The sequence below is a fragment of the Ananas comosus genome, unplaced genomic scaffold (genome assembly GCF_001540865.1).
Source record: "Ananas comosus cultivar F153 unplaced genomic scaffold, ASM154086v1, whole genome shotgun sequence".
Classification (NCBI taxonomy): Eukaryota; Viridiplantae; Streptophyta; class Magnoliopsida; order Poales; family Bromeliaceae; genus Ananas; species Ananas comosus.
Window position 1 is genome coordinate 18,928 of NW_017893478.1, and position 23,135 is coordinate 42,062.

General features: G+C 40.5%; 1 protein-coding gene across 1 annotated transcript; it reads left to right on the top strand.

The window, feature by feature from the left end:
* The first annotated feature begins 443 nt into the window (after nt 1-443).
* LOC109706129 (asparagine--tRNA ligase, chloroplastic/mitochondrial-like) lies at nt 444-11,697 on the top strand. Its single transcript, XM_020226933.1, is given in 15 exon segments — nt 444-500; nt 1,324-1,392; nt 1,614-1,724; nt 2,463-2,570; nt 3,030-3,167; nt 6,364-6,444; nt 7,156-7,233; nt 7,314-7,382; nt 7,490-7,564; nt 8,062-8,145; nt 8,271-8,357; nt 8,692-8,787; nt 8,870-8,944; nt 10,454-10,580; nt 11,318-11,697. Coding segments are annotated over 15 exon segments (1,356 nt in total). The 5' UTR covers nt 444-458; the 3' UTR covers nt 11,434-11,697.
* The last annotated feature ends 11,438 nt before the right edge of the window (nt 11,698-23,135 follow it).

Genomic DNA, 23,135 nt, shown 5'->3' on the forward strand with positions numbered 1-23,135 from the left:
TCGAGGTGAGGATGCGAAGTTGCTCGGATTCGGAAGCGATTCTAATCGGAAGTAGCGATTTTGGCTTCTTCATCGTACCGGCATTGCATCTTCTCTTTGTTGTTTTTGTTTTATGTATTAGTTCATCTGAATGCTATGTGTTCTTATGTGTTTGGTGTTTTATGTGTTCTTGCAGTTGCATTACTTAGGAAGGGGTTAAATTTCATAATCTTGGATTTGCTTCGCGTTGGAAGATGCAGTTTTCGGCTTAGATAACTATTGTTTCTTCCTTAATTAGATATTACTCTACTGCAGGCATTTAAGCATTGAGGATTTCTCAACAGTGGCTTTCTCTGCCCCTTCAAGAGCCATAAATGGCCTCAATTTTGGCCCTTCAAACTGTTGCAGTAAGCTAGAGAGTTGGTAAGACCAAGAATTTAAGCGCCCATAAGCACAGGCCGTATCCACCGTGCTTTATCATGCCAACAAAATATCGGCACGACACAGCCCCCGTGCCGATGGTACAACTTAAAAATCTATATTTGTTGAATTAGTTAGTAATTTTCTCAATAAAATTCAAAAAAATTAATAAAGATATATAATAAGCAATTAGAGTATGTTGTTGCTTAAAAAAATAAATATTTCATGCCATTATGTGTCGGCACACATGTTTTTTTTGTGATCAGTATGCATCGGCACCGTCCGACATGCACTATGTCGTATCGTGCCAGCAAATTTACGGCACGACCCCTTGCCATGGCACTTAAATCCTTGGGTAAGACAACCGGCTTGGGAGTTGGGACATACATGAGATTAAAAAATAAAAATCTATTCACATTAATTTGCTTAAAACTACAAAATTGTACATCGTGTAGATGCGAAAATGTTATGTAATTAGGTTGTAATTTGGTTCCCACTGTTAATTGGATTGAACCATCAGTTTCCTAGAAAAATATTATCCTAGTAATTTTTCCCATCACGAGCTTATGTAAAATTTAGTCATTATTTTTTGCTTCACTCTATGTTCTTCCTTTCTTGCCATCTTTTCTGCTCACATCATCAACATGGACTAGCATACTCACGTACTTAATTTTTTTTATTAAGTTTGTTTTGCTTAAGCTCTTCATTTTTGAAAAACCTGCTTCATCGCATGGAAAGATAGGTAATTGTGGGAAGCATCTCTTCATTAAATTTGTTGTAGCATGTGCTTAAGTAAATAATTTGTTGTAGCATGTAAATTTAAATGTGATTTTGTTGTTCTTTCGCTTCCCTGGCCAAAAATATATTATCAATTATTTGTTGTTTCATTAATCAATGAATTTTCTTCTACTTCACACTATTTAGGTGAATGATGGTTCTTGCCTCTCCAATATGCAATGTGTAATGATCCCTGATGCTGAAGGCTATGACCAGGTAGCAATCTTTCCTTTTCTTGTCGGCTTAATCTATCTTGTTCTATAATAACTAATAAGCTTAAACCTTTTTTAAATTCTATAAACTGTGTTCATATCTAACATTGAATAATTTTTGTTTTGGAGAAACTGAATTTTTGCCCAATTTATGGAGAATTAATTGATGGTTTAAGACTGTTATGATGAGAAAATTATGCATTTTAGTACTGGGAATTTCAATAGGTGGAATTAAGAACTGTCACAGCTGGGGCATCTGTACTAGTAGAGGGAGTTGTGGTTAGCAGTCAAGGTGCTAAGCAGAAAGTGGAAGTGAAGGTGGCAAGGCTTGTCATGGTAATTAACTGACCTCAACTCCTTGTTCTTTCCTTTTGAAATCATGTGTTGAGCTCTTTAACCAGTCGTCTATTTTATGATGATGTAATTTTTTTTAGAAAGTAATTATTTCAGCATCTCTTCAGCTAGCTTAATTATGATAGCTGCCATTTTTGATAACTTAAAATGATAAATTACACAATTGTTCATTAGATTTATCGTGAACTTTTCATTTAGGTTTCACTCAGGTTACCTGTCAGGCAATTTAATTTCTCAAACAGAGGGATGACATGATTGCTGACTCAGCTACAATGTCATCGGCAGGCTATGACATAGTAGTTGATTCAAAATCAGCAGCCATGTCATCTCCGAAGAGATGACGTGGTAGCTAAATCAGCTATCCATCCTTTAGGGAGATTAGATGGGACTTAGATTGAATGACCCAATTGAAATAGAAATTGAATTTCAATGGCTACATTGCAACAAACTGAAGTTCAGTGATCTAGGTTAAACTTCATGATAAGTTAAATGACCAATGATATAATTTACTCTACTGAAATAATAAAAATTCAGGAGAGCATGAGGTATTCATTTTACTATAATCTGGACTAAAATATAGCTGATCTTTGCAGATTTCATAGATTTAGTGAGGCATCTATTGAACAAGCATCTTGACATGCACATTTCTGGGGTTTTTTTTCCACCCCTTTTTGGCCATGGAAATCACAATTCTTTTATTCTTTCCTCTTTTTCTTGCAGATTGGAAAATGTGACCCGTTGACGTATCCTATACAAAAGAAAAGAGCAAGCAGAGAATTTTTGAGAACCATAGCTCATCTTCGTCCTCGAACAAATACATTCGGCTCAGTATGGTCTCTTTCTTTCACCAATTTATTGCTGTGCTTTTCATTGCAGTAGTAACTATCAGTAGATATGTTCTACATAAGTAACAAACAAATTATATGTGTGATATATATCCCTACTAAATTATTTTGTTTACGTGTATAGCCATGGAAAATCTGAATTTCGTGTATGCACCTTAAAAACTTACTGTTGTACTTTTATACCCATATACTTGAGATTAACAGAGAAGGTTTGGATGACACCCAACATATATTAAGGGCCGTTTTGTAAGAAAATGTACTTTTGAGTGGATGTATGAACATTCAGATTTTAAAGTGCTATGTAGTGGAATAAATGATTTTGTTGGGATATATATTTAGCACCCTTATGGTTTTCATATGGCACTTATTATTACAAGCTTGTTTAATTGGTGTAATATCTTTGTATATAAGTGATGATTTGTACCATTTGGTGCTTGTTTAGGTCACAAGAGTGAGGAATGCATTGGCTTATGCAACTCACAAATTTTTCCAAGAAAATGGATTTGTGTGGATCTCTAGCCCAATTATCACTGCTTCAGATTGTGAAGGAGTGGGAGAACAATTCTGTGTTACTACTTTGGTATGCATTTAATTGTTTTCTTTACTTTGATCAAACTTTTAATCAAGGATTTTAGTGCCATGTGCGGGTTGTGCCAGAAACTTGCCGGCACGGTGTGTGCTCGAGCGTGCTGATACGTGCCGGTCAGAAAAAATTCATGTGTGCCGACACATAATAGTATGAAATATTTATTTTCTTTAACAACAAAATATTTTAACTGTTTCTTATGTATTTTTATCAAATCTTTTGAATTTTATTGAGAAAATTATTTACTAATTTAAAGAATAGAGGGTTTTGAGCTGTGCCATCGACACGGGGGCTGCATCGTGCCAATATCTTGTTGTCACAATACGGCATAGTAGATACGCCCCGTGCCGATGGACACTTAAATCCTTATTTTTAATTGTGTGCACATGTCGCGGCTGTTGTGAACACTGTAAATTTGTGTATCCTGTATAAGTTAATATTATATTTGATGATGAAAATTTCAGCGTTATCTCAAGATTCTTTAGCTTTGAGTGCAATGATGAAAGCTTCAGTATGAAATTAAATCCTGTGAGAGAGTTTAACAAAGAAAGCAAATCACTATATTAAGGGTAGTGAAAAAAATTAATAACATGAAAAGCTTACTTGAATGATTTGCTTAACCATTTTTGTTCAGCCTCTTTCATGGCATCATAGTATGCTAGAAATAAAATAATGTGTGTCATAGAGAAATTGTGGCAAGAGATAAGTGACACAGTGTGAGACCCTAGATAGTCCTATATATACTCTTAACCCGGCTTAAGCATTTTGGGTGGTGGCTAGACCCAAGAGGTTAAGAGAGTTAAGTGTGCTAGGACGGGAGTAGTCCTAGGATGGGTGACCCCTTGGGAAGTCGGGGCGTCACAGTTGGTATCAGAGCCGGTTCACCAGCTGGACATGTGTGGCAAGTCTCGGCTGAGCCAGGGTCTGGATGACGGGCTAGCGAGACGAGTCTCACATCGCCTGGTGATCTTGGGCTGTGTGTGTGATTGGACTGACGNGTCGACCTGTACACACCGCTCAGAGCCGACTCGGTTCCAGACCTACTGCCCGATCGCTCTGCTCAGAGTGTAGTGGACCACTAGAACCCGACACACACACTAACCTGACTGCTCCTGCAGTCCCGGAATTGCCCCCCTCAAACACTGTGGGGTTATTAGGGTGTAGCCTATCCTTACCCCAACAATAACCCAAATATTCTCTGAATCTGTGATCATTATTATTGACCCGAATTCGTAAAACCCGACAGCAATCCGGGTTGCTCAATAATAACGATCACCCGACCCAGCAAGGTAAACCATAGTCTCGGCCAAGTGGTCGACCTGTACACACCGCTCAGAGCCGACTCGGTCCCAGACCTACTGCCCGATCGCTCTGCTCAGAGTGTAGCGGACCACTAGAACCCGATACACACTAACCTGACTGTTCCTGCAGTCCTGGAATTGCCCCCCCTCAAACACTGTGGGGTTATTAGGGTGTAGCCTATCCTTACCCCAACAATAACCCAAATATTCTCTGAATCTGTGATCGTTATTATTGAGCAACCCGGGTTGGTGTCGGGTTTTACGAATTCGGATCAATAATAATGATCACAGATTCAGAGAATATTTGGGTTATTGTTGGGGTAAGGATAGGCTACACCCTAATAACCCCACAGTGTTTGAGGGGGGGCAATTCCAGGACTGCAGGAACAGTCAGGTTAGTGTGTATCGGGTTCTAGTGGTCCGCTACACTCTGAGCAGAGCGATCGGGCAGTAGGTCTGGAACCGAGTCGGCTCTGAGCGGTGTGTACAGGTCGACCACTTGGCCGAGACTATGGTTTACATTGCTGGGTCGGGTGATCGTTATTATTGAGTAACCCGGGTTGTTGGCCGGGTTTTACGAATTCGGGTCAATAATAATGATCACAGATTCAGAGAATATTTGGGTTACTGTTGGGATAAGGGTAGGCTACACCCTGATAACCCCACAGTGTGTGTCTACGACTAACACTTAAAGGTAAACTCTCGTTACTCTCTTCTTAATCATATTAAAACAATCTCACTGAAGTACTAGTAATTGATATCCTGCCTACATTTGTTAACATGTTACAAAAAAAACAAAAATGAAGGAACAGTGACTAAAAACATATATACTGTCTACAGACCAACCGAAAAAGAAAAAGAAAGGAGAGATTAAAACGTACATACTGTCTACAGTTTGTGAGCACTTTCATTACTAACGGGTTATTGATGGTAAGGATGATGATTCCTACCATTTCAACTAACTAGTGTCCACTCCCGATAGATTATAATATACGGAGAATCATAAGTACAAAATAGACAATGACATACGGATAATCATGAATACAAAGAGACAAAAGTTTAAACGAAGTTGTAACTAAAGACTAAACTCTAAGACGAGAGAATTCTACTGATTTACCGTAAACCGTCAAAATGTTTCTTGTTGATTGTAGTTCGACGTGTTTAAAATACCAGTTAATACTTAGACTAGGAAAGTTCAAATTAAGACTTAATTTGTTACTGGAGTCTAAAAGTTAAGGACTGTTATCTCATGGACTACTAACGGAATGTATGCTCAATTCAACCATGTAGTGAGATGACTAACTGTTTCTTACGGCGTAATGTCGACGACTACTCGGACTGCAGTACGAAAAAAAAAAGAAAACAATACACCATCTGATTACCTTCCTGTTTTACGAGATGTCTTGTTAGAAGTATCCGCTTTGACAATTATCAGATTTACTTAGCCTCAGTTTGAAGTCCCTGAGTGAAGAATTACTTGGGATATTAAACAGAACGTGAACCGGCTCTGATACCAAATGTAACGACCCAGCCCACTAGCAATAATAACTCATTGGGCCCAACAACCGGCCCAAAATGCTTAAGCCCAGTTATTATTACTAGTGTCTAAGTCTCTTATAAACCCAATGACAACCCTATTCCCATCCGATGTGGGACTATTGGGGTGTCACACACAGATGCTGATTGTGAATTTCCATTTGAGAGCAATGAGAGAAGAATTAGTATAATTTTGTTAGAGTGACTTCATGATCATTAACTATAGGACGGATGTAAACAATTGTACAATGTTTTTTTTGTTTTTACTTCCTTGTCACTGATTTTTGTATATATGACAGATGTCTGGTTGGCTTTTTCTTTTTCTTTCCTCTCTAATTTTGCATGTATGACAGATGTCAAACACTCGTGAAAGTAATGATTGCCCAATAACTACCATTCCTACTACTAAGGATGGTAAAGTTGATTGATCACAGGTGAGGGCTATCTAATATTATATGCCTCTTAGTATTCATGTTTTATCTGTTACTGTATGCCTATTAGTACTTATGTTTCTCTGTTTTCAAATTTGCTTCAACATTGATTTCTGATTTGAGATTCTGCTCTCTTAAGATGACTAAATGGCATTTGGCAGTTTTACAAAGAACAACTAACATCAAGCTGCACAAATTTTATGGTCAATTATGAATCTGATCCTTTCAAGTTTAATTCTGAATTAAACAATGACCTCAGATTTTCAATTCCTGACAATAGAGTACCTGATGATTGCCTTACATACGAGTTAAGTTGGTACATCACTCTACTGATTGACAAAGAATGCCGCATTACAGCTGCTGATGAGCCTGACGTCATGCTTTTTTTTTTCTTTTGTTATGTGGTAGACTAATGGAAGGACAAAATGCTCTACAGAACAATCTTCATAGGCGAAACTGTTAATAGTCTAAATGAATCGGAGTCAAACTTCAGGGACTCACTTCTTAATGAACCCTATAATTTGTCTTGTCGTGGATAATGTTGTATAAATGACATGTTAGAATTCATGAACATTTACTTTTCAATATTAAATCCTCTGACGTTCTGGATATAGAAGTGCTGGCTTATTTTGGAGCTTTGCTTTCATTTTGCTGATTATGTGAGCCTAACTTATGCAACAAGAACCGTGACCTGTTATCTTTTTTTGCTTCTAGGATTTCTTTGGGAAACCCGCATTCTTGACAGTGTCTGGCCAACTAAATGCTGAAACATACGCATCTTCTCTTTCTGATGTATATTTTCTTGTCTCTATTAGGTGGCCATGCACACTTCCACAATCCATTTCCCTTAAAATTTGTTAATTTGCCTCCAGGTGTACACATTTGATCCTACATTTAGGGCAGAAAATTCTAACACCTCAAGACATCTAGCTGAATTTTGGGTAATTACAATTTACCGTCCTTTAGAGTTTTTCTCTTTGTTGAGATAATATGCCATGTTCCTGAAGATTTTGAACATTGGGTCTTACTTTCTCTATCTTATGCAAAGATGATTGAACCTGAGCTTGCCTTTGCCGATCTGAATGATGACATGGCTTGTGCAACTGCCTATCTCCAGTATGTAGTAGGTTTTCTCTTCAGATCTATGAGCATTTGCTTGATGCATATGTTAAAATAATGGTTCTTTTACTATGTGTGAGGTTTTTACTTGTACCCTGCGAAATCCTTTATTCATATACATACATGCACTGTAAAATCAGAATTTTTATGTGTACCCCTTGAGCAATTTCTTATGTGAGTACTCTGTCCTAATCTGGATAATCATCAATTCATGGGCAAAAATATGTTTTGTAATTAAAAAAAAAAACTATCTCAAAGGGTAAGATTTTGTTAGTGCAAAGGAATACATGCAAATAAATTGAGTTTTCAAGGGAGATACATGAAAATGCCAATTTTGCAGGGATATATATAGGGATATGTATGTAAAGAGATAATTTTGCAAGGATATGTGTGTAAATGACTTCTTTATGTATCTTTTGTTTGGGTATGAAGAAGTCCCTTCATTATCGTTTTATTTGTTCTTATTAGCTTTCCTATTTTGATGTTTATCTTTTCCTGCAGGTAAAATTTGTTCTAGAAAACTGCAAAGAAGATATGGATTTCTTTAATACATGGATTGAGAAAGGAATAATAGACCGATTAAATGTATGTTCTCTAGTTAATTTCGTTATGACTCTGCCCATAGTTCCTTTGTAATAGCTAATGTGGAGCAAAAAACTTGTTCAGCTTTTTTATATTACATTCAATAATTTCTTTTCTATTGTTTGCAGAATGTGGCTGAGAAAAATTTTGTTCAGCTGACATATTCGGATGCAATTGAGCTACTTCTTAGAGCAGAAAGAAAATTTGACTTCCCGGTAATGTATTTCTATAAAGTTGTCTTTGGTTATCCTTTCCATTTGTATAAAGCAGAAATTCTTTTTTATCATGACATGGCTTAAAATTATCTGCATAATCTCCCACATATTTCTATTGATATATTTATTCTCATCTTTCCCAAGATAGGCACATGATTTTGACATGCTTGGAGAAAATATTAAATCTACATTTTTGTTCAGATCACTGCACAGACAACCCTTGGACTTTTTTGCTTTTGCAAACAGAACCTAGACTTCTAATTGGAATAATCGAAAGGTTGATTGGAAAAAAAAAAAGGAAGGAAAATCATACACAAATGCTTCTAATTGATAGGTGAAGTGGGGATTGGATTTGCAAAGTGAGCATGAAAGATACATCACGGAGATTGCTTTTGGCGGGCGACCAGTAATTATCAGAGATTATCCAAAGGTACGTAGTATTCAAAAGGCTTGGTTTAGTCATCTCGATAAGATATTTGTAATCTATATCTTGGGTTTTATTTTGCTGCTAGGAAATTAAAGCTTTCTATATGAGGCAAAATGATGATGGGAAGACGGTCGCTGCTATGGATCTGTTAGTTCCTAGGGTAACTACAAACTATTGTTCCGGATATCAACTACTCACCAATTTCCATATGTACATTTGTGCATACATAAATTGTATACAATTACATAACCATTTATAGATCCTAATGAATATACAAACACACCCCACGTACCTACCTACTTAGCTATTCATGTATATATTATATTATAATATTATATACTATAGAGTGAGCTAGAATACTATCGATAGCAAAACGGACTCCGTTGCCACCATTTGTTTTCGATGAGAGCCTCCAATCGACGATTGCACCGTTGAATATGATCTATACCACTTGAAGTGTTTAGAAATTAAATTTCAAATCTTTTCGACATCATTTGCCTAATGATCAAAGGGTTTCAAAATTATAATTTTAATTGTCGATATGAGGCGTTTTCTCTTTAATGGCGTAAAGATATCCAATTCAATTGAATTTTAGTTAGAAAATTCTTTAAACTATTTAAAACACGATCTATACTCTTGATCTTGATTACAAGACTCCTATCATCATTTTTTAAAGATATTCATTTTCAGCCGTTCATTGTGTCCACTCGATGAATAGAGAACAATATCGAAAATATATGAAATTTGATTTCTAAATACTTCAACTGTATAGATCATTTTCAACGGTGCCGATTGTTGATTGGAGGTTCCATCATTGAAAACAAATGGGTGACAACGGAGCCGTTTGCTATCGATAGTATTCAGCTCAACTAATATATATATATATATATTATATATATAATATATATATATATATAGAGTCCAGCTGCTATACTATCGGTAGCACGGGCCTCCCCCGTGCTACCAAGTTGTTTCGATGATGCGGCTTCCAAATCGACGATCGTCTCCGTTTAGACTTGATCTACACTATTAAAAATATTGGAAATTAAATTTCATAATTTTTCGACATCATTTGACTAGTGATCAAAGATCTCAAAATTGACCATTTTAATGGCCGATTGTCGTGTTTGTGAGTTTAACGGTGTAAAACAATCCAAATCCGATGAAAATTTTATAGAAATTTTTTTTCACTATTTAGAGTAAAATCAGTATATCTGATCTTGAATTTAAATCTTTTATCATCATTTTTTATGAGATTTTTATTTTCAGCCGTTCAATTTTAGACTATTTGTTTGATAGATAAATGATATCGAAAAATTATGAAATTTAGTTTCCAAATACTTTTAATAGTGTAGATCAAGTCTAACGGAGCCGATCGTCGATTTGGAAGCCGCATCATCGAAAACAACTTGGTAGCACGGGAGGCTCCGTGCTACCGATAGTATAGTAGCAGGACTCTCTATATATATATATATATATATAGTCTATGTATGTATGTACTTAACTGTGTATATTTATGTATGTATGTATGCATGCATGCATGTTTGTAGTTAGTTCTTCTTTAGATTCTTAAGACTGATCTACGTATTTTGCGTATATGTAAGAAACTTTTGCTTACGGATTTCTGTTAAATGCTTGAACTCAACATAATGATCAGAATCCTTTGCAGGTTGGTGAGCTTATTGGTGGAAGCCAAAGAGACGAGCGTCTTGATTATCTGGAAGCTCGATTGGACGAGTTGAATCTCAACAAGGAAAACTACTGGTGGTACCTCGATCTTCGACGCTTTGGCTCAGGTTGGAATTCCTGTGCATCTTTATAGCTAAAATTTTGGCCCTTTTTTGGGCTATACTCTGCATTTATGTTCATGAAATATCTTGATTTGCAGTATGTTGTTTATCAGTTTATGATATTTTACAACTTGATGTTTTCCAATGACCAAAGTGCCTATTTGGCCTTTTTTTTGGAATAGCTTCTCTACTCTTATTAGAAGAGTAAAAAGGTGTTTCACAAACAAAAATTGCACCGCTTTTGCCGTGGCTTAAATCTAAAATGAGTTTATAGGTTCCAAAAGCAAAAGATTTAAGTCAAGGCTTCTGCTTCTACTTACTGCCTTTGTCAGAAAAGGATTCTAACTAAAATTGTAGTAAGTGCTTGCTAAAACTGTTCTACTGTGAGACCCAAATAGCAACAGTCCCACATCAGATAGTCATGGCTAGACTTAGGGGTATATAAGCTTGATTAGGCTAGATATAATAACTGGACTTAAATATTTTGGGCTGGTGATTTGGGTCCAACGAATTATTATTACTAGTGGGCCAGGTCGTTACATCAACTTAAATGGAGCCTTCTGCACAACGAGTTATTATTGCTAGTGGGTCGGATCATTACATCAACTTAAATAGATCCTCTGCAGAAGCCTCAGTCAGGCCAAACATTCCCTAATACTCAAAATCTTATTGCTTGATTTGAGTTTGTTTTCCCGATAACATATTAGTAGTCACTAATGTTCCGTTTTTTCGGCCTGTTTCAGTTCCTCATGCTGGTTTTGGCCTGGGATTCGAACGGCTTGTACAGTTTGCAACCGGGATTGAGAATATAAGGGATGCAATTCCTTTCCCTCGGACTCCTGGTTCCACAGAATTTTAATACCAAGAACCATTAAAAAGAAAAAAAAAAAAGAAGGTATTCTTTCATGGTATAAGATCACTGAGACGTTTAAGTGGTAATATATTTACTGATTTATTCTTGTAAATCGTGCTAAACAAACAGGTATAAATCTTTTGAGTGGGACGTATCGAAGTTGTCACAAGCAAACATTTAAGCCAAATTTTTGTCAAAAGAAGCATGTCGCCATTAATGATTTTGCAAAGCATCCTTAGTATTATTAGTGTATGTTTATTTTAAGTTTTAGATACTTTCTTTTGCTCGTGAGCGGTGTGAGTGTTAAAAAAATTTAAAAGCGTTTGCGTTAGACGAGGGGATTATATGTTGAAAAAACTGAGATTAAAGGTTCTATACTCCTTAGGAATCATAAAGATTTCTAATTAATTACGTCTATTCATATTTAGACAGCCTCCGATTAAGCTGGTCAATTATGATAATTGGCAAAACAGAATGCATTTCTTTTATTACTCTTGTACATCATGTATAAAATTAATACAACTGAAAAAGAGGAAAAGCGACAATTATCATCTCTCTACTTTTCTCCTCTTCAAGGTATTTCTTTAAAATAATGTCGGTCATGCATCATGCATAAGCTTTCTTTGGTATTTCATCGAGCATTTGACATGCACACAAGTAATGTGCAAATTGCCTTTGACATTTCATCGAACACTTGGCACGCGTACATGAACAATGCAGCATGCTCAAGTTTCTTTTGACATTCCATGATATGCACATCATTTTTGGCATTTCATCGAACGCTTAGCACGCGTACATGAACAACGCGCTATGCACAAATTCTTTTTGGCACTTTGTCTAACACTTGGCGTGTGCACATAAATTATCTATCACGCATAACTTATTTTTGACAAAAGTCAATTCAAAATAGCAGCAATCAATAATTTGATTGGAGCTTTTCGTCGACGGCTAAGCGTCGAATTGATAGTCGTCGTCGTTGTCATCGTCTACCGCTGACGGCTAAGCGTCAAGCGGATGATCATCGTCGTCGTTGTCGTCGCCACCTTTACCGCTGACGGCGAAGCGTCAAGCGGATCGTCGTCGTCGTTGTTGTCGTCCATCGCCGACGGCTAAGTGTCAAGCGGATCGTCGTCGTCGTGGTTGTCGCCTACCTCCGACGGCTAAGCGCCGAGCGGATTGTCGTCGTCATTGTTGTTGCCTACCGCCGACGGTTAAGCGTCAAGTGGATGATCATCGTCGTCGTTGTCGTCGCCACCTTTACCGCCGACGGCGAAGCGTCAAGCGGATCGTCGTCGACGTTGTTGTCACCTACCGCCGACGGCTAAGCGTCAAGCAGATCGTCGTCGTCGTGATTGTCGCCTACCGCCGACGGCTAAGCGTCGAGCGGATCGTCGTCGTCGTGGTTGTCGCCTACCACCGCCACCTTTACCGCCGACGGCGAAGCGTCAAGCGGATCGTCGTCGTTGTTGTCGCCTACCGCCGACGGCTAAGCGTCGAGCGGATCGTCGTCGTCGTGGTTGTCGCCTACCGCCGACGGCTAAGCGTCGAGCGGATCGTCGTCGTCGTGGTTGTCGCCTACCGCCGCCACCTTTACCGCCGACGGCGAAGCGTCAAGCAGATCATCGTCGTTGTTGTCGCCTACCGCGGACGGCTAAGCGTCGAGCGGATCGTCGTCGTCGTGGTTGTCGCCTACCGCCGACGGCTAAGCGTCAAGCGGATGATCATCGTCGTCATCATTGTTGTCGCCTACCGCTGATGGCTAAGCGTCAAGCGGATGATCACCGTTGTTGTCGGCGCAGTAACAGCAGGCGGATGGCCACCTCCTTGGTCGATGATGACGCCACACTAGCAAAAGGGAACGTGCGCCAATTCGGGATCAACGACGACAGGGCAACGGCTGTCAGCAAAGGTGTCGGAATGGCGACGAGTAGTCATCTTTTCTTGGTTGACGATGACCCGGCGTAGTAGAGGTTGATAACGGCATGTATAGCGCGGTGTGCATAGAAAACTCGATGTATGGAGTGCCTTGACTAGGAGAGAAGAGAAAAAAAAAAATGAAAGTGAGAGGATCTAAACGCACCTTTCTATTGGCTCTCTTTTTTTTTAATTCAAGTTTCTTTTCTCTTTTTTTTTTTTGTGAGTAGAATCCTCCCCCTTTTTTTGTTCACTTTCCTTTGTATAGATAGAGGGTGGTGGAAGTTTATGGTGAAGAGAATAGTAAATGATGGAGAAGTGGAGGGAATGGTGAAGAATTGGAGGCAGTGATGGAGAAGTGGAGGGAATGGAGGGAAAGTGAAGGGAATGGTAGAGAAAATGGAGGGAGTGTGGAGAAGTGGAGGGAATGGAGGGAAAGTGGATGGAATGGTGGAGAAAGGGGATGGAATAGTGGAGAAAGTGGAGGGAGTGATGGTGAAGTGGAGTAAATGGTGGAGAAAGTGGAGGGAGTGATGGAGAAGTGGAGGGAATGGTGGGAGCTTGTGGAGGAGTGGATTTAGGGAAGTGATTTTTTTTTTTCGTGTTAACAAGCGGGCTTATGCTTCTCTTAGCAGAGATTTTCTTTCTCTCGATTAGTCCAACTTAGAGATTTGTAATATCCCCGGACTATCCGCAACTGCCTATGAGGAGAGCTCGCTGAGGCCGGTATGGCGGAGAGGATGATGGGAGCTTCCGGTCGCGAATCCGATGTAGTTTGATGCTAAGAAAGGTAAGAGAAAGAGAGATAGAAGTAGAGGTAGACTGAGAGAGAGAGAGTTGAGTAGAGAGTAGAGAATTGGAAATAGAGGAGAATGGGGAAGATAAGTAGTGGAGAAGAAGAAGGGTTTGGAGAAGAACTTTTGGGGGAGAAAATAGACTAATTCATTTCCATTCATAATCCCTAGCTCACATGACATCCTGATACTTAAACTAGTTAGTATCCGTACAGAAAAGAGAATTATTTAATCTCTGAGGACTAAACAGCAATAGTGACAAAAATAAGAAGTGGGCTGGTTGGGCCGCCAATTCGGTGGTAGCTGGGCCCTCTTCCTGGGCTTCCTGAGCTCCTCTACTGCTTGTCGGTTATTCGTACTCGGGTCTGTCCTTCTCCGCACTACCCGCAACCCAGCAGGTCTTGGGTTCGCCATTTCGCCTCGATTCGAGCCCCGCTTCGCCCGATCCATGCTTAACAGTAAGTGGGCGTCGGTTCCGGCCTTCTCCGCATCATCCACGACCCGGCGGATATCGGGTTCGCGTTTTACGCCCGCTCCGGTGATCCGACAGCCCGATCCGCCAACTCTCTTCTTCGCCCCAATTACCCAGGTTCTGTCGGGCTTCCTTCTCCGACCTCGATCCTCCCATTTCCCCTTCAGATCCGACGATGCCCTAGCCCCGCCGGTTCACCCTGCCGGAGTTCTGCCTGACGCCCCTCTCCGTGCTATCCTCCGCCAGCGCCTGAGCCCCTTCGGAGGCGCTTCCCGCCAGACCACTCCGCCGAGCTCGCTCCTCTCCAACCTCCTGCTGTCACTTCCCTGCTCTACCTTGTAAAGTTGACATTTTTACTACTTCCCCATGCTAACTACTACTACTACTACTACCACCATTTATTCTTCAGGGTTGTTACAATCCCCTTCCCTTAAAATCATCCTTGTCCTCAAGGATGGACTTGTTGAACTTGTTTGGGGCTCCTATTTGCTTCCCTCGCGGCACATTCTTCTTCAAAATTGCTTCTTTTAAGCTATTGTCTAATATCGGTTCTGTTTCTCGCCCCCCTTTTGCGCCGGTGTGAGGCGTTTCCAACTGTGTCCACACTCGCCTAATACCTCGGGTTGGCAGCATGGACGGCGGCTCCTGCTGGGGCGGGGGCTCACCCTTAGGACCTTCAGGCAGTCGCAACCGGCGCGCCGCCCGACTTATTTGCACCGAGATATGGTAAAGTCTAATCTGGTTACTTGTGGGCTTTAGAATTTTTCCCAATGCTGTAATCTCTCTATTGTCCTCCCAAGCGGCTTCATTCTGCTCCCCATTGGCCTTCTTCTTAAGTGCGGAACAATCCTTCGAAATTTTTCGCCTATAGAGACCATCACACCACTTTTTATAGGCAAACCTTTTTATAACCATCCTAGCTATGATGAGGGAACAGCTAGTTTCATCTTCTAATTCTCTTACACCCTGATCTTCTCCATTTTCAGGGTGAACTTGACTTTCGACTAGGCTTAGAAAGCTGTTGCCTTTAACCATCACACTATGAACATAGTTAGCATTATGGAAGTTGCAATCACTTACATCAGATTCCTGTANTGATCAGAATCATTTTATATCTTAGTTCTAAGTGTCAAACAGTATACGTATAATTGTATTTGGTGAAAGGAGACAAAAAAAAAGAGGACGGCAAGGACCGCCATGTGTCCTCAACACTTTTTTTCCTAAAAAATTATCCTTTCATATCCTTCACATCCCGAAATTCTATAAGAACATATATTACTTGATACTATAAAAATAAACATAAACACCAATATATATGTTTGCATATATGTATGAATCTATGTATGCTTATATGTATTAATATGCCAATCACATGACACATGTCATTCCACTGTCCAGTGACATGACATTTTCACAAACGAATCATAAAGAACATAATAATTATAAACACTCTCCTGAAGCCAGAAGCTGCTTGTGGTTACGATTGTGCCCTTTAAAGTTTCAGATTTTTACATAGGTAAAAAAGCATTCTAAATAATACGAACGATAGAACTTTTAAAAGTTTCAAATTTAATGGCTAACTTAACAATAAAAGCTTTATTTAGAAAACTCTTCGTAGAAGTTCCCAACATTTGTAACTTTCCACAACTTTGCATAAAACATTAGATTTTGATAGGATATTTTATAATAATTATAATGAAAATTGTAAAGATTCAATCCGCTAGCACTAATAACTCGTTAGGCCCTAAACCACCGGCCCAAAATGCTTTAGCCAATTATTAGTATTACAATCTCTGATCCTTATAGTCACAATCATGATCTCTTCTCCATCCGATGTGGGACTATTTGGGCATCACAAAAACTGATGAGTTCTAAGATACATTTCACACAATTTTTTTTCTGAAATAAAAGAACAGAGGTTAAGGAGTATAATCAAAATTTTCAAATTTAGTTGTTCATCAAAGGTTTGTACTTTTCTCGAATTTAACACGAATGTGAGTGTAAATTAGCTATTACAAACATACCCAAAAGCTTGAAACAGTATAAAAATGTGACTATGTAGTTAAAATTCTAACATTCTAAGATGTTGTTCAAATTAGATACTTGTATGTAACTTTTGAAAAGGTATTTTTATCATATATTTGCATATTGTGATATTAATTTTTAGTTTTTCTTGGATGATATTTTACGTAACTAATAAAGTGTGCTATAACTCACAAGAATATTGCCATTACATATTTATTCGTGTAAGCCGCATCACAGATCTAGTAGAATTAAAAAAGATTATGACTTCATATTTCATCGACTATTCTAATAGTGTAGAGGACCAACCTTAATGGGTTCTCAATATAGCTTTCTTTGGATACATTCATAGATGAATAAGGAAAGAAGAGAAGGAAGATAGACATGGAGCAAATTTACCGACTTCAGAAAAATATGATTTAATAGTCCTATTTTATCACTTAACTAGCATCTTTCTAATAATGCATCAGAAAAAGGTTTGTATACTGTAGAGGGTTAGAGCACTACAACAAACGGAAATTCTTTTTTTTTCTTTCCCCCCCCCCCCCCCCCCCCCCCAAGATCAAATAAATACCAAAGTTCAAGTAAAATAGCAAGAGAAAATCATAAAAATTGCATAAAATGAAGGAAAAGAAGAGAAAAACCAAAGTTCAAGTAAATTAACAAAAGAAAATAACAAAAAATTGCATAGAAGGAAGGAAAAGAAAAGAAGAAGAAGAAAAAGACTAATCGGCAATCAACAAGAAGAAAAAAGATGAAGAAGAACACTAATCAGGACTCACAAAAGAAGAAGAAGAAGAAGAAGAAGAAGAAGAAGAAGACTAATCAAGACTTACCCAAAAAGAAGACGAAGAAGAAGAAAAAGAAGAAGAAGACTAATCAGGACTCACTACTTAGAGCATGTTTGGTTACTCGTAAGTGACTACAATGAAAAAAATCACTTTTACAAAAGTAACTTTTTAAAAAGTGGCTTTTGGATTCTGTTGTTTGGTTGCCTATAATTATAAAGTAGAAAATAGAAAATTACAGCTACATAGTTTTGATTGTTTGGTTATATATAATATATTAGTAACATATATATATATATATATATATATATAAAAAGTGAAATATAATAGAAAGCGGAACAATCTTCCCAAACGATGAAATCCAAGTGACTCAAACATGTCGTCGCGACTTTATAGACAAACGATCGATATCATAATCGAGAACAAAATTTACGATGTTTCCAAGTTGAATTAGCAGAAAAAACTATAAATTGAATATTTTTCTAATAATAGCTATAATCAGTATGAATCGTTAATAGTGTTGTATATGCTGATCTCTCTTAGTTCAACGATGGATTTGAATGAGCTGACCTATTATAAGAATCCTCGGTGCACGTGAGACTTCGGGTGAAGAAATCCTATATATAACGATTTTCGATTCTGTAGAAGAGGAAATATCAAACCCCTTTTGATACTTACTCTAGAGTCTGGAATGAGATCATGATTACCACCAACGCTATAATAACTCAATCGTTTCCTATTCAAACTTAGGAACTTCGTATACGTTAGAAGAAGGGTAAACGCTTACGTGGTGACGTTCATAGTGGAACCTCACCAAATGGGGAATCTCACTCAGGTGAAATCCCATAAAAACCAACTGGTTTCCACTTCGTAACTTTCATTGCAAAAATATTTCACTGCAGAATAACCAAACAAACCAAACGTTTTCACCTATATTTTTACGTGAAACGTTTTCACCTTATCACTTCACTCAACATTGATTTAATGAAAAACCAGAAGCTGAACTTTTTAAGGCTTCAGTAGCTTTCACTCTCGGATCCATTTTCTATTGAAATGTTAAATTAAATAACAATTAAAACTTAAAATTGAATTTGAACTTTAACTTAACACTGACGTTAAATTATAAAAATTAAAACTTACACTTAAGTTTAAGTTGTACTTTAAAATGTAGGGTTTCACCATTTAAATTTAACCATCAAATTTAAACTTAAGATTAAAGAACATTTATAAACTTAAGTTTATAAATTTAATATTAAACTTAGTTAAAACTAAAGTTGATATTTAAGTTGAACTCGAAACTTAACTTTAACACTTAAGTTAACTTAAGTTGACGCGCCTACCTCCCACTCGCTCCCACTCTGTCGCCTCCTCCGCTCCCGTACCCGCACCCGCACCCGCGCCCGCACCCGCACCCGCGCCCGCACCCGCACCCGCGCCCGCACCCGCACCCGCGCCCGCACCCGCACCCGCGCCCGCACCCGCACCCGCGCCCGCACCCGCACCCGCGCCCGCACCCGCACCCGCGCCCGCACCCGCACCCGCGCCCGCACCCGCACCCGCGCCCGCACCCGCACCCGCGCCCGCACCCGCACCCGCGCCCGCACCCGCACCCGCGCCCGCACCCGCACCCGCGCCCGCACCCGCACCCGCGCCCGCACCCGCACCCGCGCCCGCACCCGCACCCGCGCCCGCACCCGCACCCGCGCCCGCACCCGCACCCGCGCCCGCACCCGCACCCGCGCCCGCACCCGCACCCGCGCCCGCACCCGCACCCGCGCCCGCACCCGCACCCGCGCCCGCACCCGCACCCGCGCCCGCACCCGCACCCGCGCCCGCACCCGCACCCGCGCCCGCACCCGCACCCGCGCCCGCACCCGCACCCGCGCCCGCACCCGCACCCGCGCCCGCACCCGCACCCGCGCCCGCACCCGCACCCGCGCCCGCACCCGCACCCGCGCCCGCACCCGCACCCGCGCCCGCACCCGCACCCGCGCCCGCACCCGCACCCGCGCCCGCACCCGCACCCGCGCCCGCACCCGCACCCGCGCCCGCACCCGCACCCGCGCCCGCACCCGCACCCGCGCCCGCACCCGCACCCGCGCCCGCACCCGCACCCGCGCCCGCACCCGCACCCGCGCCCGCACCCGCACCCGCGCCCGCACCCGCACCCGCGCCCGCACCCGCACCCGCGCCCGCACCCGCACCCGCGCCCGCACCCGCACCCGCGCCCGCACCCGCACCCGCGCCCGCACCCGCACCCGCGCCCGCACCCGCACCCGCGCCCGCACCCGCACCCGCGCCCGCACCCGCACCCGCGCCCGCACCCGCACCCGCGCCCGCACCCGCACCCGCGCCCGCAGCGGTACCGGCGTTCGTATCCCTCACTCTCGCTCGCATCCGTACCTATCTCTCCTGGCTCCCGTTCCCGCTCCCGCTCCCGCTCCGCCTCCTCCTCCCACTCTGCCGTGCCGGCTGATACGGTAGCCACTCCCCTCCTTCCACCGCAACGACTCCTTCTCCATCTTCCCATAAAACCGATATTTTTTATATATTATTATCCTATATCTACCTTGGGATTACCTTGTGGGTGGCTGCCGCTCCAGATTTCACTTGTAAAAAATAAAAAATTCCCCCGTTTTACATCCAAAAATTTATTATCCCTCCTTTTCATTTTTTTTCCCTAAAACAGACCCTCCAAAAAACATTAAATCGGAATTTTAATATTTAAATTAATATGTAAATTTAATTCTTAAATTCACGGTACTGTGCCCCAGCACGGCTTTTCTCCGTGCCATACCATGCCACGCACGGCCCAACACAGCTACGTATGGCCAGTGTTTTTTATACACACGGTTTGACGATTGTGTATTATCATATTTTATAAATAAAAGAGATCGTTGTTTGATAACATTAACGAATAATACATAGAAATAGTTTAGAAAACTTGAAACAACTCTTTTAATGAATGATTAAATTTCTTTTCTCTCAAAACTCGATACGGTAACCATACCCCCGACATAGCACGGCTATAAAACAACCGTGCTATATTGTGCTATCTATGCCGGATACGGCTACCTGGTTCCTAAGTTCACGGCACCATGTATCAGCACGGTCTTTGAACGTCCGTACCATACCGTGCCACGCACGGCCCGGCACGGCTATGCACGGACAGTTTTTATATATATACACGACTGTGCATTACCGTACTTTATAAATAAAAGAAATTGTTGTTTTATACAGTTAATAAATAATACATAAAAATAGTTTAGCAAATTTGAAACAACTCTTTTAATGAATGATTAAAGTTCTTATCTCTCAAAACTCATCACGGTAGCCGTGCCCCCAACATAGCACGGTTATAAAATAACAGTACTATGCCGTACCACCTATGTCGGGCACGGCTATCCGTGAAATTAGGAACGCTACCTGTGAATTTAGGAACTAAATTTATAAATTAATATTGTAATATAAATTTTTATTAAAAATTTAAAATTAATATTTTAAATATCAATCTAGAAAATAATTTTAACGTTCAAATTCAACTGTAANTAAATAAAATAAACGAAGCGGGTAGCATGCTACATTTCTCTATAAAAAAAAAAAAATCCTAGAATTAAATGTGTTCGTGGATGAGATCAGTTATCGATAGTTGACATACATACTATATCAGTACCCTAAAAAAATAAGTAGATAAAAAATATATGTCCTATCCATTTAACTTCGGGTCGGATTCAGATTTGAATACTTATGGTGTGCAGGAAAAATATTAAAATAATATTTTTTTCGAAATGATTGTGATATGTGAATTAGTTGGCACTTCGAAAGAGTGTCGGGAGGAGTCAAATTAGTTTGGACACAAAATTGTCATTGCAAATTACTTTGAACCGAATGCATTCTCAACCGGATCATGCAAATGTGCTTAAGTGACACCTTGTGTGCAACATAACTGCTCCCAACCATCCTTAATTAGGAGTTTTGTCCTTTAGTAACCAGCTGTGAGAAGAATCATCCATTCTCTCTTTCATCTTCTACATTTTCTTTCTTTTAATTCCTTCTTCTCTAATTCTCCTCCTTGTTGTTTCCTTCTCCCCTGCTCAGGCTTAGGAAGGTTGGTAAGTACCAGTGTCGCATCCCGTAATCGCCAATTTGATCGGTTCGGGCAGGCACACAGACCGCCGAACGGACAGAGTCTCTCCTGTACCGCCCAAGCCTAAACAACATCATGTACATCTAGTTTTGCCCAAGTAAAACAAATAACATATACGATTTGCGCGAGGATAATAAAGAAAAGCAAGAGAGAAATTTAACTAAACTATTACATCCATTCATTTACTTAACAATTTACAAATCACCAAAATACAACCATTTATTTCATACATAGTCTGCTCACTACATATTCTCTTCAAAACATAATATGTCTCTCACATAAGTATGTACAGGGTATACTAATGCACGGGAGGTCAATAACTAGGGCGCTATGCCCTTGCCACGATCCTCGGCCCGTTCCGCTAGAATTGGGATCTGCAAAACAAGGGGATGAGAACTAAAAGAAGTTCCGAGTGGGTTTGGCCGCTGACCACGCCGATTTTTCCACTAGGTCTAAGTAGGCATAAGTATAAAGAGAACGAGAGTAAGAAATACGAACATTGCCACGCCCCGCAACTGCCAATTTGGTCGGTTCGGGCACGTCAAACAGACGCCGAACTGACAGAGTCTCTCCTGCCCCCCCAAGGCTAAACAACAGAGTCATGTACATTTTTGTCGCCCAAGATGACATACAACATACATGAGGCACCACAAGTGCGAAACAAACAAAAGCAAGAATCACAAGTAAGCATACAAGTAAACAAGAGAGAAATATTCTAGCTATTACATTTTCATTCAACATTCACATCTTGATTACATTTACATCTCCCAAAATAAATACATGAGTTTTACAACTTCACCTCATCATACATGCTAGCTCTCCACAATACATCATCTAATAACCATGTACACGAGGGTACTCTAATTCAAAATGGAAAAGCTACTAACTACTATGGCGCTAGGCCCTTACCACGATCCTTGCCCGGTCCACTCGAGCTCGGCCCTGCAATAAAGTGGAGTGAGAACTCTATAAATATAGTTCCGAATGGGTTCGGCCGCCGACTCCGCCGATCTTTCCACTAGGTCCAAGCAGGCACAAGTAGATAGATAGATAGATAGATAATGGAAATAAACTGTAATTATAACATGAATTCTACTATCATGCTACTATGCCTTAATCAACTGAAATGAATGCATGAACAATATAGTAATGAAGTTCGCTATCATGATACTATGTTCAAGAAATAATGCCATTCATTTGTTCACCCAATCGCTTGGCTAACCCGAAGGTTTGCCCTCGACTCACAGTGCAATTCCATAGGTAAGGAGACCCTCCCGCTCACAAACCCGAGATTGTCTGCTGGACAAGTACGTTAGTCCAACACGTGATGACTCCGGAGATCACTACTTGGGTGGAGCAACCACGCCAAGTGCAAACAGACTATGTGAGTATGATCCAATCCTCGCCAACTGATGATACCCTACCATCTAGGGTTAATCTGTAATATACCGAAACTTCGGTAAATAAATATCGAACTTTAGTCAAATGATCAAAATGCGAGGTTGGTACGCTTCGGAAAGGCCGAAGGCGTCAAAAAAGGTAAAAGTGCATTGTTGGGGGTTTTTGAGAGC